At 25.1% G+C, this 15,200-nt stretch overlaps 1 protein-coding gene across 1 annotated transcript in view; it reads right to left on the bottom strand.

Annotated features, from left to right (window-relative positions):
* Positions 1–697: 697 nt before the first annotated feature.
* The window catches only part of LOC122852165 (pleckstrin homology domain-containing family G member 5-like), a 37,361-nt gene continuing 22,858 nt past the window's right edge, over positions 698–15,200 (bottom strand). Inside the window, exons 6-20 of the mRNA XM_044151791.1 lie at positions 13,197–13,300; positions 10,879–11,018; positions 9,037–9,107; positions 8,147–8,402; positions 7,187–7,323; positions 6,760–7,071; positions 6,538–6,687; positions 6,156–6,416; positions 5,710–5,961; positions 4,632–4,870; positions 3,565–3,738; positions 3,268–3,470; positions 2,479–2,677; positions 2,059–2,398; positions 698–1,926 (exon numbers count right to left, since the gene is read on the bottom strand). Of these exons, the coding sequence (XP_044007726.1) occupies positions 2,598–2,677; positions 3,268–3,470; positions 3,565–3,738; positions 4,632–4,870; positions 5,710–5,961; positions 6,156–6,416; positions 6,538–6,687; positions 6,760–7,071; positions 7,187–7,323; positions 8,147–8,402; positions 9,037–9,107; positions 10,879–11,018; positions 13,197–13,300 (2,379 nt within the window). The 3' untranslated portion in view covers positions 698–1,926; positions 2,059–2,398; positions 2,479–2,597. The remainder of the gene's footprint in view (positions 1,927–2,058; positions 2,399–2,478; positions 2,678–3,267; positions 3,471–3,564; positions 3,739–4,631; positions 4,871–5,709; positions 5,962–6,155; positions 6,417–6,537; positions 6,688–6,759; positions 7,072–7,186; positions 7,324–8,146; positions 8,403–9,036; positions 9,108–10,878; positions 11,019–13,196; positions 13,301–15,200) is intronic.

Raw genomic sequence — 15,200 nt, 5'->3', positions numbered from 1 at the left:
AGAGGAGTATAAATTGAACTAAAAAAGTTTAAATTCCTACGTTTCTACTGGAAACACGCAAGATTTTATATTTTATCATAAATCAATTCAACCAAGAAGGCAAAAAAAAGGAGGTAAGTAAGACACTCTAGTCAGAGTCCCCAATACCATTATATTTTTTGTTACTACCTGTAATAAAGTTCTGCTAGCCTGGCAACATAGAACTAAACCAATAGACTACCGATGGTATTTCGGATAATAGAATCAATTCAAATATACAATAAAAAACCATAAATACTTTACCTAGTTTCGACAAGAAAAGGCTTTTACTCAAAGCTACGACATATAACAAAGCAAATAATTAATTAAACAGACTAGATCCTATCAATGTTTCTTGTCTTGATTGTTTCTGCCGCTTGTGTATAGCTTAAAGCTTATGCAGGCAAAGCGCAACCACAAAATGCTTAGTCAATTCCATCTGTAAATTGTGACCGATGTCTGACACCATTCCGTTTAAACTCACTTTAATCAATCATCATAAAAATCATCATAGCAACCATAAAAAGAACTAAAATTTTCGCAATTTTTCAATTTATATTTTTTAAATAATTTTATAGAAATAATATAATATTTTGATTTTTTTAATATTTTTTTTTTACAGAATTATATTATTATTTTGATATTATTTATTTAATTGAAAAAAAAATTTTGTTTCGTTCTTTTTTATTAATTATTATTTTTATTCTTTTTTTTTTTTTGTTTAACGTTTTGCAATGTAGCGTAATTGCAATATAGTAAAAAATAAAAAATGTTGAATGTGGCTAAACCAATTAGAGATGCGATATAATAATTAGTGATTGAATTTATAAATCAAATACATTTAAAATTTTATTGCTGTTGATAGTTGGGGGGCAAGCCCCTCAAACCCCCCTTTCTTTTTTTTCTTGAGGGGGCAAAATCCGGAAAAAATTTCTCCCCGTAAAAGACACGTGAAGATAATTTCTCCGCGGTAAAATTATTTTTTCACACTTTTCTGTACGTGTTTTTTTCGTGGAGAAATATTTCCAAACGTTTTTTCACCCAAGTCGATTCGGAGAAAATCCGGAAAGAAACTTTGATACTTTTCTCCACTTATTTCTCCGCGTGGGTCAATTTGGGAGAAATTCGGAGTAATTGCGGAGAAATTCGGAGATATCACGGAGAAATGCATTATTGGCGAGTTTGGCAGGAAGCTATTGGGCCTCCATTAAAAAATAAATATATCGACTTGGTCTAATTGAATTATTTACACAGTTTGATTTACTGAAATAACAATTATAAATATTTGAATAAATATATTGTAAATTCCTACAAATGTGGGATTATAAACTACATATTTATGATACATTATATTTTTTTATAAATAAATTAATAACAATTCATGCTCTATTTCATTATTATTATATGAATAATGCATTTTATCAATTTATTCATTCAATTTATATTATAATTTTAAATATTCTTTTTTTATTTTTATTATTATTAATTAGGCCTTAGTGTCTTATAATTAATTATTATTGTGTGTTATTAAATGCAAGCTATTAGAAGTGAATTCAATTATGTAAAATGATCAAGTCAATACAAATATCTCAGTCAATTTGAATATTATTTTTGTACTAAAGTTTAATGTAATATCGAAAAAAGATCTACAATCAGTTGTTTCTGAATTTCGAAACGTCATTTCTAAAACATCATACATTATATAATTAAATTTTAAATAAACATTGTTTTTTTGATTGATGGCGCATCTTAATTGTCAAAATTAAATTTTTGATATTTATATAAATTAATGTACTATATATTTGTAAAAATTCATTTAACAATAATATAATTTTAATAAAACAAAATTAATTTTTGATATTTTTTCAAAAAAACATATTCTCTTGATGACATTAAATGGCCCCCGATCTGCAACAGAATTTTACCTTTAATTATTAATTCCTTCTTTATAAGACAAAAGACAAGTGCGGAAACAGATGCATCTATATTACGAACTTGTCTGTCAAAATATATATTGAATTAATTTATCTAATTACTTACCAATTGTATGAATACGAAAGGACATTTAAAGTCCATGTCAATGCGTACGTGATAACTAGAGCAATTGTCTGAGTTTATCATTTCGTAGTTGTATATGTGTAAAAACCAGTTCGAAAAACAATTCTATTGATTAATTTATTTTTTTGATTTCAAGTTGATATATGTCATTGTCTCACGTGCATATGTGTGCAGCAAATGCACGTAATTTTATTTGACATTTTTATTATTAATTATTATTACTATTATTATTACTATTATTAATTACTATTATTTATTATTTTTTACAATTTTAATGTTCTATTAAGCACTGAATGAACTTCATCAATTATCTTCGTTTTTTCTGTTGATAAAAAGAAAAAACAAATGAGAATAAAAAATATAACTATTCTTAGTTAAATAATTAATATTGATATAACATACTTTTTTTTATTTGAATGTAGCGATGCTTATTGTAATTGATGTTTGTTGTTTCGATTCGAGTATTCTTCGTCTATCATCAAATTGCTTCGACATTCAGATTTACAGCTGAATTAATGTATCTAGTTTTGATTAAAGGAAGAGACTGCACGTGCACGTCTCAGAGCAACTCTTGGTGGTGATGGTGGTGGATAAGATATACCTAAATTAATTATAAATACAATTAAAAATTTAACAAACATAACTAATCTATTCAAAATTAATTAATATTTTTTTTATTATTATGACAGCTTGGATATAAACGTGAATAAATTAATTATCTTATAGTAATTAATCTATTTGAATTCAACAACATACGAGGAAATTGTATAAACCTATTTCCTGTTTTGTTGTGAGGATTTATTTTCTCTTTCATCCTTGAAAAAAAGGATTATATCTGGATTTACAATATTTTCAAGTGAGTATTTCAACGGCTTATACATTTATAATACTTTGAGTCTTACTAATTAGTATACTAGATATATATATTACTATGTGTATTCACAACTTTACAAGATAGTCTTCTTGAATATTTAAAGGTTTTCATGAAAGTTTATGTTTCTAATATCATTATATAGCTGTCATACAAAATGTTGCCAAGTGTATAATATATTATCATCTTTTTTCAACAGTTTTAAAATGTAAACTCTCAAATATATCATTTTGTATAAGCCACATCTATATGTATGCGATAAATATTCATGACGCATGATTGATATCATTCCATTGAATAAAATATTAATATTAACATACCTCTATGATCAGGTGAGAGTAATGTATCCTTACTCTTGGTTATTTGTGGAACAATGAGTAAAGAATTTGGGGGTGTTGAAACTGTTGACGTTTGTTGTGACGCTGCAAGTGTTAGGTTTGGTAAGGATTGACCTAGTGAAGAGTAAACTGGCACTTGAACGCTCAACGTATTTGGAGTTGGGGATTTACTCAATAATGACCGTCTAAAAAAAAAAAAAATATATAACAAATAAAATGAATAAATCTTTAGGTTTTAAGGTTGTTTGCAATTTTGATATTTTTATTCAGAATCATTACCTCATTTGAAGTGGTCGTTGATTATGTCCAGATCCAACTTCATTTCCTTCTTCTGATGAAACACTTGATGCCCTTGGTGGATCACTTGTATCAACACTGACATTTCTACTTGTGTTATAACAAGGAAGATAACTGCTTCCACTTGGTGAAGCATACTCCATTTCCATACTTCCACTGTTAAAAATATAATTGCATCAATAAAGTCACATGGAAAGATAGTTATTAAACATTTTAAGAGTAAGTATTAGTTTTTTGAGAAATAATTATCATTACTTTTTAACTTATTAGACTTTTCATATGTTATTAACATCAATGAAACAAAATTTGTACATCATCTTTATATGTATAGTAATAAAAATGTAGCTACAGAAAAAATTAAAAATAGGAATATAATGTTGTAAATTTAAGTCAGCATTACAAATTTTAAAAAGAATTCTATGTGGTACCCTTATTAAATAGTCGCGTAATTACAAAAACAAGAATGTTATATAAATAGAATTTATCATTTTTTTAATTAAAAAAGAAACCTCATGTATGACAGTCTTAAACTTTACTCCGCAACTCTAAGCGCAAGTCTTATTCATGATATACGTCTTATTAGAAAAATTTATGAATTTTCACATGAATGTACAGAGACAAAAATTCAATGGAAATTATCATTTTAAATAATTTTGTCATCATAATATTCAAGTTTAACTGATCTATCAATTCAGTGATAAGTATACATTTTATTTTCGATTAATTATAAAAGTACTACGTTGTGAAAAAAAGTTTTTATAACTTATAAATGTATAAAAACTTATTTACTTTAATACTTTACTAATTGACTTGAGAAATATTAGCTTAAAAAATAATTTTTGCTGTAATCAAGCTTATAATACTCAAACACTCAAGAAATTATTTATCGACAAAAAAAAAAAAAAATATTCTAATAAAAAATTAATAATATCTTTCTATACAATGTGATTTCTGAAATGTAAATATTTTTTTAAAAACAAATAAAATAATTACATGTCATAGAGAAATTTTTTTTTATCAGTGTCTTGATTATATATACTGGTAATTACCTGTGACTGTGTGCAAGACTACTAACTCGTGATGCTCTGCTACTACCACGAGGTGTCCTTGGTAAAGCATCACTGTCTTCAATTTCAAATTCACCATCTCCAAGATACGTGCTTGCTTGTCTACTCATACCGCCAACACCAACACCAACACCACCACCAATACCTGGCATATCACCCAACGGTGGAATCTTCATTATTGCAAATTGTTGCTGGGCTTTTCTCAGGGACTCCATCCAAGACTATATATATATATGTTTATATATATTGATATATATTATATGCATGCATACATATATATCAATATATATATGATAAATGTAATTACTACCATGAAAAAAGTCATGACTTTTATTATCTGAATACATGAAAACTTAATTGGCTTACTACATTTTCTAATTTTTTAATTAACTACTTTCCGTCTTGTTTTTTTAATCTAAATCTTTCGTTAAAAAAACCTGGTATTTTGTGTTAATTCAAAACTAGGCTTATGTGTTTATTTAACACAAAGATAATACAAAAAAAAAATGTTAAAAGAAAACACAAATCAACACTATATAAAATGGTTAACCGAGAAATTCCTAAACTTATACTTTTTCACTAAATTTTAATTGAAATTACTACTGATTTTCTATTGGTCTGAATTTTATAATTCAATTAGTTTTAAATCTTTGACTACATATAGTGTACTCTTGAAACTAGTACCTATTGATAACTTTTTTTTTTTTACTTGATAAATGAACACAATAGCACTTTTACTTATTTTTTTTTTTCGATTGAAAAAAAAAAACCCACGTAGAAAAATGTATGTACACCGAAATAACTACGGCTCGAAAACTATTTGACCTACTAATCAAATTAGTCTCATTTTCAAGCGCTTGTCGTACATTGAAAAAGTGTGTTTGTTAAAACTCTCGCAAAATCTCTCGTGATCATCAAAAATTGACATGTATTTGATTTTTCAAGCGTTACGTTACGTGTTAAAATTTTATATTCAAATGGATATATATGTAGTTTAAAAAAAAAAATAAAAATAATAATAAAAACATAAATTTTTTCTTTGTTTTTTTAAAAAACTTACTTTGGCAATTTTTGGCTCAGATGCTGTTAAAACAAATGCACTTGATGCAACACAATATTCATTTAAATAAACAAATCCTAAACTTGATGAATCCTTTAATTCACAAATACGTATTCTATCCACAATATATGGCTGACGTATGACTTTAAGTGAACCAGTTGAATAACCAGAACCACTACTTGCTGATCCTTTTTTTGTTGATGGTTTACATAATAGTAACATATCTGTCATCAATAAAACATGAATCTCCGTCTAAAAAATTAGAAAATAAAAATAAATCTTTTTTATATTTATTTTTAAATAATAAATTATACATCTATATTTTTTTTCTATTTATAATTTTAAATAAAAAATATAGTGATATAAATTTTAGACTCATTTATTTAATTATAAACTTCTATGTATAATGAATATAAAATTATTATATATAAAACTCAAGTATATACTTTATTCGTTACGGTGTCACGTAATTTAAAGTCTCCCTCACGTAAAAGGGTTCTAAGTGCGTCCTTCGGACAACCAGGCATTGGTGTGACTGTTATGTCAAGATAACTGCAAGACTTAATCAACTTTTCAAGCTCTTCGTCCCTGGACTCAACAACATCATAGCACTCAAGTCGAGCAGCTGCATTTGCTAATCTTGATTTTTCCTCGGTTCTACGTAATGCAGCATTAACCGAGGCCACGAAATTATCAACGCATTTAATCTGTGAATATTATAAAAATAAAAAAGTAATTTTAAAAACAGTATTATATATTTTATAAATATTAAATATAACAATGTATTATTTAGATATTATTAACTAAAAATAAATAAGTAATTATTACCATTGTTGTCAGTTCAATTCTTTGATCTTCATCTTCAGTATTTTTATGAATTGCTTTGAGCAGTAGAGAATATTTAGTCAATCGTTGCATTGGTTTTACTAATATATCAAGAAGTCTTAACCGATTGCAGTCTTTTTGTGTTTCACACCACTGAAAAAAATTAAAATTATAGAAAAAAAAAAAGATTATACAGTTAATTAATAAAATTTTAAATAAACCTACAACTAAATAGGCTGTAAAAAGTTCATTGTCATTAAGTCGATCACGACAATATTGCTGACACTTGCTTTGTTCCGAGCAATATCTTGTATATGGTGAAAATGTATCTTCAAATGTTTCAAAACCATGAAGTAAATGTCCTGGATCTAATGGTTTTCCATTTTTTTTTGTTGCATTGATCATTGTTAATACATGTTCCGTCAAAAAATAATAATTTGCAGCATAAATATCTGGTATATTACTGAATAATTTTGTTCGATCAACTTCATTTAGAATATTTGATGATTGTAGATTACACAGACATGCCATAAATAACTGAAAATTATTATTAAAAAGTTTTAAAAAATTTATAGCTTAATTATTTTATTTGAGTATGATGCCATATCACTTGAGTGATTATTTAAGTTTTATTTTCTCTTTTTCAACCCACATTCGTAACGACTTGAAGTGTTCTTATATAGGCAACTTCTGTTTGTGCAAGTTCCCAAAGTGCTGTTTGTTGTTGCTGTTGTCTTTCACTGAGTATTTTCCAATTGTCAACGATGTCTCTCCAGTCTTTCTCTAGATCTAGAGGGCATTCAAAATACCAACGCATAAATATATATATATATATCTTAATTTATATAAAGCTTGCTCTGTTTTATTTACATAAATTTTGTGTATTCACTATGTAGAGTATATAAATAAAAGGTAGTTACTAAATTAGAGAAATATATAACCTATCTATAGAAATAATTTTATTGGAACTATATCTATAATAATTGTTATGGCACTTACTTTAACAAAAAAAGTAAAAAAAAAAGATTGATAAATTGTGACTCATTTTTTTTCTCGTCATTGGATAAATGGTATTTGTAAAATAGAGAAGAATGGAACAAAAGTAAGATAAAAAAATGCATAATAATTTTGTGTACACGAAGCTATAAATATATTACGTCTACTAAAGAAGTTAACTATCGATTTACCTATCATTTAAGAAATAAATAATTGGAAAAATAAGTTATCCCCGTTGGGAGTCGAACCGACGACTGCTGCTTTCCAGGTCAACTGGCTTTATAGATGTTTTCAGACCCTGTTCTCATCTGAACACTGTTCTTTTTGCACACAAAAGACAGAAAAATAAAATACAACTAAATGTTGTCTGTCTTATTTGTAAGCATGTTTGAAAAAATGGTCTGAAAATACCTTAACGTTGATTCTGAATAATTAAAGTGCTATGAAACGTTTTTTTTTTTTTTACCGAGTAGTATTTTTTGATAATAAAACTTTCATCGTCATCTCTTGACAATCACGTTTTTTTCATTTAATGTTTTTTCTTCTAGATTATTTGAATTGATTTTAATACAATTTTTAAGTGATAAAATTTTTTTTGTAACAAAATTTTTCGAACCTGTTTGAGTGGCAAGTGGATCATAAGGTAGTTGAATTTCTGACAATTGTGGTACACCATGTTTCGTGTAGCTATTAAGTTGTTCAACCAGTAATTCCATTTTAGTTCCTTTTGTGTTTGTAAAAAAGCCACTCCACCGTTGCTTACTTGACTTTATTCCACTTCCAGTTCTGCCAGTTGTAACGATTTCAGTCGAATCCATGCTAGAGTCCTCAGTTGAAACACTGAAAAAACGACCACTTCTGGCACGATAACTCTGAAATAATATTATAAAAATTAAAACGAATTTATTTCATTATGATTCATAATTTACGTAGATGAGACTCTTCGCGAGCAATATTGCTTTTATCCAAGAAAAAAAACACTGTCATAGCTCTCTTTTTTTTTTTCTTTATATTTTCAATTTCAATGGCAGTAATGCTGATGAAATTTCAAATAGTACGATGTTAAACTTTATTTATCCTATTCTGCATATATATAAAAATGTTTTATTGAATTTATCTTATTCAAATGATTTGTGTTTTAAATTCAATTCTCGATTGATCTGAAAATTTTATGCGTCAGAGTTTTATTCCCTTTGGACTGTGACCTTTATATATATATTAAAACGGCAAATTTTCAACGTTTGTATAGTTTATTCAAAAACTGAATTATTTATTTAAAATAAATGTAAATAAATATTGTATTTAAAAGATATTTTATAAAATTTTATTTAAATAGAAAACAAGATATCAAGTTATACCTTTTATTATTTGTTTATCTTTTTTATTGATATGCTAAAATATTGCTTAAATAATATTTATAAACAATATATATATGATACTACTTTACAACTTTGTTATTTTAATTTCATGTACATTGTTTATTATTTTATTTTTTTTTTTACTTACACCACCCTTTCGTAACGAAGCATTTGGATTATTTTTTTGACCGATTCTTGAAGTAAGTCTCTCATCTTTTGCTGAAATAAAAAAATAAAATTAATCAATAGATTCAATTTATTGGATTATATATATACGTAATTGAAAGCTATACGATTGACATTCATCAAATTGAAAAATTATGTCGTGCTTTCGACAGTCAATCATTTATCAAACGTGTTCTGGTTTTGTAATTCACACTCGATTCGTTCGAGTATTTATTAATCAGAAGCCTAAATAATTCCAGCTCGAGTTAAAGAATCTTTATTCCTCTTTCAGTAGAAAAATCTCTCCGAATTTTTCTCGTGATTTTTACATAATTTAAACATGATTGAAGAATTATTTTTTTACTAAAGAAAAACTCAAGATTCATCGTTTAAAATATTTACCTTATACAGATTTATATTTTTTTTTATTCAAATTTCAATGTCAATCCAAATTGACAAATAATATTTAAGATTCATTGCAGTAACATTTAACACTGCTTCTCATTATAGTATTAAAAATTTTGAATTTCAAACAATATCAATAAGAACCACAGCTATACACTGAAAGAGAAATCGTGCGTCTCGGTTGCAAAAATTATTGTAATGGTGTAGTAAAAATCGTAGCAATTTAATCCTAGTAATTTTTCTTGTATTTTCTGTACATTAATAATTTGGTATGTATAATGAATGTCATCAAAATCGCATGGCGTTCAATGCCATTCTAGGACAACACTTCCTTTGTCTATTAACCCTTTCAAACACTGTTTCAACAAGCTTGAAATTCTAGTCTTCATTCCTAATAAATTTTCCTAATTATTGGAATTCTCAATTGAATTTTCGTGAGTTTATATGTTTATTTAATTAATTAGTTATTACAAGCATTGTCATACTTATACTATAGACGATGAAAAAGTAATTTCTATTTTAATTAATTTTATTTTTTACCAAAAATTTCATAAGCTATTGTAATAGTAATATAATCTTTACCATAAAAATTCAATTAGAAAATAATAAAAAAAAAAATAATTATATATTAAAAATTATTATTATTGTGTGTGCCATAAAGGTGGAATTTCAATCGATATTATTATATATCATGACACTGAGTATACAGATATTTTCTGCTTTCACAATTGCTGAGTAAATGCAATTACTCGAGTGCAGATATCAATATATATATATAGGTGTAAACTTGATGATAAAAAATTGCTTGACTCAGTTGTCAATGTCCTCTTTTTAGAATTGTATCTTTGCTGACGCGTATCGAAATAAAAAAATAAGAAAACAAAAAAAGAATAGAAAAATATTTTAGTACTTTTAGTAGTATTATAAAAAAAAAAAAAAAAAAAAATGTACATACATAAGTCAACTTATATAGCATCTCATGCGCGCCTTGAACGTGATCAGGAATATGCATAAGGCTATCTTAATAAGTTGGAATAATCAAATTCGTCAATTTATAAGTCTCAAAGTCTTCAGTATAGAAAATTTACGTGACAAAGCAGGCATAAATGAACTGCTTCAATGTAAATATGTTTAAATTTATTTTAAAAATAAATATAAATTACATTTATCTATAGAAATTTGAATTATATTTCGAAACGTATTCTGTATTTTTTTTATATTTTCACATCTATATACATGTATATGATCATCGAAAAAATATATTTAAAATTTGCATGTCCACTTGTAAATGTAATTTATATTTACTTTTTTTATTTTATAATTAAAAAATATATTAAAATTTTTTATAGACGAATCATTATGATGGATGATAAAAAAAGAAAAAAATAATAATGAATCACATGACAAGTTAAATTATTACCAGTAACTCGTAAGTGCCTGCCTCCCAAGTTCGATGTTTCTGTGGTTAGTATCGATAAAGGTGATGAAAAGGTATCGAGAAAGACGTCGACACGTGACAAATCGACATTGCGATGTTCACATGCTGCTCCAAGTACATCTCTGTTGAAAAAAGAAAAAATAAATATATAAATAAAATAAATAAATGAAAGTAAAAAGTATTAATAAATATAAAGCAATTTAATAAAACATTAAACATTTGTGAGCCATATGTTTATGTTGCTATATCAAATAAGTTTTAGTTTGAAAATTCAATACTCGTGTATGGATATTTGAGATAATAATTTGAGTTATTAATTTTGTCAGTGTGCTATATGTATACACACATACGTTATTATATATATATATATAAAATGCTTTAATGGGCAATGGCTCAACACACGCTTTTTGATGCGTCAAAAACATTAAATTACTATGGTAATTAAATGTAATTGAAGTTATTTAATATATACCGGAATGCGTCAGTTGGCGATTATAACCATCAAGTTTCAAATTATTAATACATCACTTTGAAATTTTAAATTTTATATATATAATAAATTATTTTTAATAATGCTCGATTAAGTAATGTATAATTGGGTAGATTTATAAAGTCAATCTTTTTTATTTTATTACTTGATTTATTTTAATTTTTTATAGCTCTTATCAAATCAGTTTGAATTAAAATAAAAAAACAGGATAATTAGAGTGATAAAATATTTTTTTTTTTGTAAAGATATACTATTTTTATTTTATGTACGAAAAATGTCGATGTTTTTTTTATTTTTTCTTTCAACTATACAAAAATTAAAACTGACAGGATGTTACAAGCCAAGTACATGTATGTATAAAAAAAAAAAGAAAAAAAATGGAAATGTCAGAAATGGGTTTTTTATTTTAGTGAATTCGAAGCGACGTACGCCTTTGGTGGTTGACGAAGTAAAAAAAAAAAAAAAATTGAAAAACAAAAATCAGTAAAAAGTAACAAAAACAAAAATTCAAAAAAGAAAAAATAGAAAACAAAAATTTAAAAACCAAAAGATTGAAGTGAAGAAAAAACTCGGTGAATTTGAAAATACGCATGAAAAACAAAGCTTTTGTTCTTTGTCGTTTTTTTAGATGCTGAAAAAAAAAAAATCTTATCGGCTAAGAGATTTTTTTCTAAGTCACCTTGTTGAGCGAAAAGACAATATGTATAAATTTCTTTGTTTGATATTTTATTCACTTGTCGAACAAGGATTTCCGGATTTTCAAACTTTTTCAAGCACATTAAATTTTTTATGTTGTTTTTTTTTTTTTTTCATGAATATGTTTGTGAGAAACATCGTTGTACTGGAAACCAAGTGCATTCTCATAATTATATATGCAAAATCCACTAGGAATTACAGTATTTTTTTCTTTTCAAAATAACAATAAAATATGGAACTAGGTCGTTCAAAAATTTTAACAACATAATATAAAATTTTTACATTCGTCAAAATGACAAAATAACTTGACAATAAATTTAAATAATTTTATAAAATTTAAATTTAAAAATATCATAATTTTATAACAATATATAGATTTATACTAGCCTGGGTTTTTATTTCTTTTCTCCGACAATTGTTAGATTCGTTTTTTATTCAAATTACATTAATTTAATTGTTATAATTTTATTTCAATTATTTTCTCGGATAAAACCGAGGACAAGATTTTCAAATGTTTTTTTTTTTTTACATTACAGCTGCATAAAAAGATATTTCTTGTTCCCTACAAACTTATTTGTCAAAACTTTTCAATTATTATTTTATTTTATTCTATTAATCATAAATAAAAACAAAAAAATTAAATTCAATAAATTCATAACGAACTTTACTATAATGTTCATCATAAATTTTTTTTTTATAAACAGTAAACTGAAAATAAATCAATAAATATAATATAGAAAAATAATAATAATAAAAATGTGATAAAACAGGCTTTATTAATGTTTGCTGTCAAATCGAAAAGCTCGGTGGAGAGCAGGGGGTTGACACACAAACTAGTCAACATGTTTCAATGCCATCCAAGTGTTCATGGTATCATTAAACGACTCAATATCCAACATGATTTAATGGCAAATCATTCAACTGAATTTGATAATAAATATCCACAGAACAATAATTTCGAATATTTTTTTAAAATATAAATATTTTTTTTTTTTTGAATTTTACGTATCAGTTGTTAACGCTTGAATTGACTGGTGATTGAGCTTAAAAGTTTCAACATGAATACACATAATCATCAGATATATTAAATAAATATTAATTTATTTCAACTTACACGAGATAAGTTCCTTTTGTTGCTGGTAAAAATTCTTCACGTTCCAATGAGCCAGTATCTTCACCCACTTCAAAACTAACGCTAAAGTATTCGCTACTTGATACCTGAAAAATATTTTTAAAAAATAATAATAATATAATAAAAATTTAATATTTAAAACAAATATTAAAGTTATTTCAATATGTACTTTGGACTATCTTTACTTTGTAAAGTTCCTTCTTCATTTTATTTATTTATTTTTTTTTATTGACAAAAGTTATTTATATATATCGTGATGATATTGGAAATAGGGTAAGTAAAGTTGAGAAAATAAAAAAAGCTAAATTAAAATTTATAATAAAATATATACAATCATCACTAAAAATATTTGATAAATCTCTGAATTTAATTTTCACTTATAGATTAATCAAAATTGCAAAATGTGCATCAATCGTAAACATCAATTTTATGTATCGTAAATTCAACTTTTTCGATTAATTATTTTTTTTTTTCTATCTGTAAAATATACTCATGTAAAAATCCATTAATTTGAAAATTATCAGTATATTTATATACACAAAAAAAAAAGTAAATAAACATATTTGAATCGTTCATTGATGTGGAGAAAATTTACAGATTTGAATATAGATTTTTAAATGTGAAAAAGATAAAAAATTGAAGAAACATTTGAAGAAAAAAAAAAGTTATTCAATGGAAAAAAAATATTTACATACTACGAATTTTTTATTTACATTGCATCAAGTGATATACTCAATTGAAGAACCCTTGAAAAAAAGTAGTAACCACTGTACTATCTTTATACTATTTTATTTTTTTTTATGTATTTTATATTTTGTGTTTTTTTTAAATTTAGTTAATCTTTTATTCAATCGAAATTCAAAGTTGTATAGCAAGCAATAATTTTTAAATTTCTTCATTTCTAATTATTTGAATCAATAAGATTCTGTGTCATAGTTAATTTATTCAACTAACATTTTATTTTATTTTTTGACTTTCAAACAATTTTTCAAAATATAGTATCAAGAGTTGATTTTGAAGTGCACCCATTGAAAATTTGTCATTTAATGAGGTCCTCATGAAAACTACATATTTTTACAAAAACATATTTTTAAAATAAATAACAAATTACATCGAGTATATGCAGTATAAAAAAAAAATATAAATGTTTGAAAAATAAAATAAATATGAATCAACTTTACATGATTTTTCTTGAATTGCATATATTTATCTCTTTTTCAAAACGTATGTAACATATCCAAGAATTATGGCAATACTCAAAAAATACGTATTTGAAAAGTTCCATAGATAAATTCTCCAGAGAGCTTGACAGACAGAATATATATCTCAAAGTGATACTTCAAATTTTTGCACAAAATAAAAATATTACTAGCTTTATACTTTACAGAGTTTTCTGGTCAATCAATAATCGTTTGAATATTTTCATTAATTTTATTGATGCATTAAAGGTAATAAATTTTTTGTGAATAAATGAAATTGGCTGTATTCAATTGAAACTTTGGCATACGTGAAAATTGTTAGCTATTTACAATTACTATATACAACTTTCAAACAACTTTTTGAATTTATGTGTTATGAATTTATGATGTCGCAATTAAACAGCTTAACTATTGTCGTTAAATTCATTTTGAAATTTAACCTCTATTAAAGTTACTGAATTTTGTTTCATGAAAGTTTACAAATAAAAAAAGAAAACTTGGCAACAACTTTAATATCGATATACTGAAAAAAATATATTGAAAAAAAAATATATATCTATTAAAATATAATCTTACTGATAGATCCAGTGGAACAAATAAAATGTTGAAAATAGCAGAAAATTAAATTCTATGTTGACATGAGATGTTGCATAAATAGTATACAATTTGAGACTTTATTCAAACTCAATTTAACTTTAACTCTTGATTGATAATTTTAAATACTTTTTACGCAAATTATAGTACCCATTTTGATAATGACAATAATACAAGAATAGTCGATAAATGT

The sequence above is a fragment of the Aphidius gifuensis genome, linkage group LG3 (assembly GCF_014905175.1).
Source record: "Aphidius gifuensis isolate YNYX2018 linkage group LG3, ASM1490517v1, whole genome shotgun sequence".
Taxonomy (NCBI): Eukaryota; Metazoa; Arthropoda; class Insecta; order Hymenoptera; family Braconidae; genus Aphidius; species Aphidius gifuensis.
This window is presented reverse-complemented; position numbering and strand designations above follow the sequence as displayed.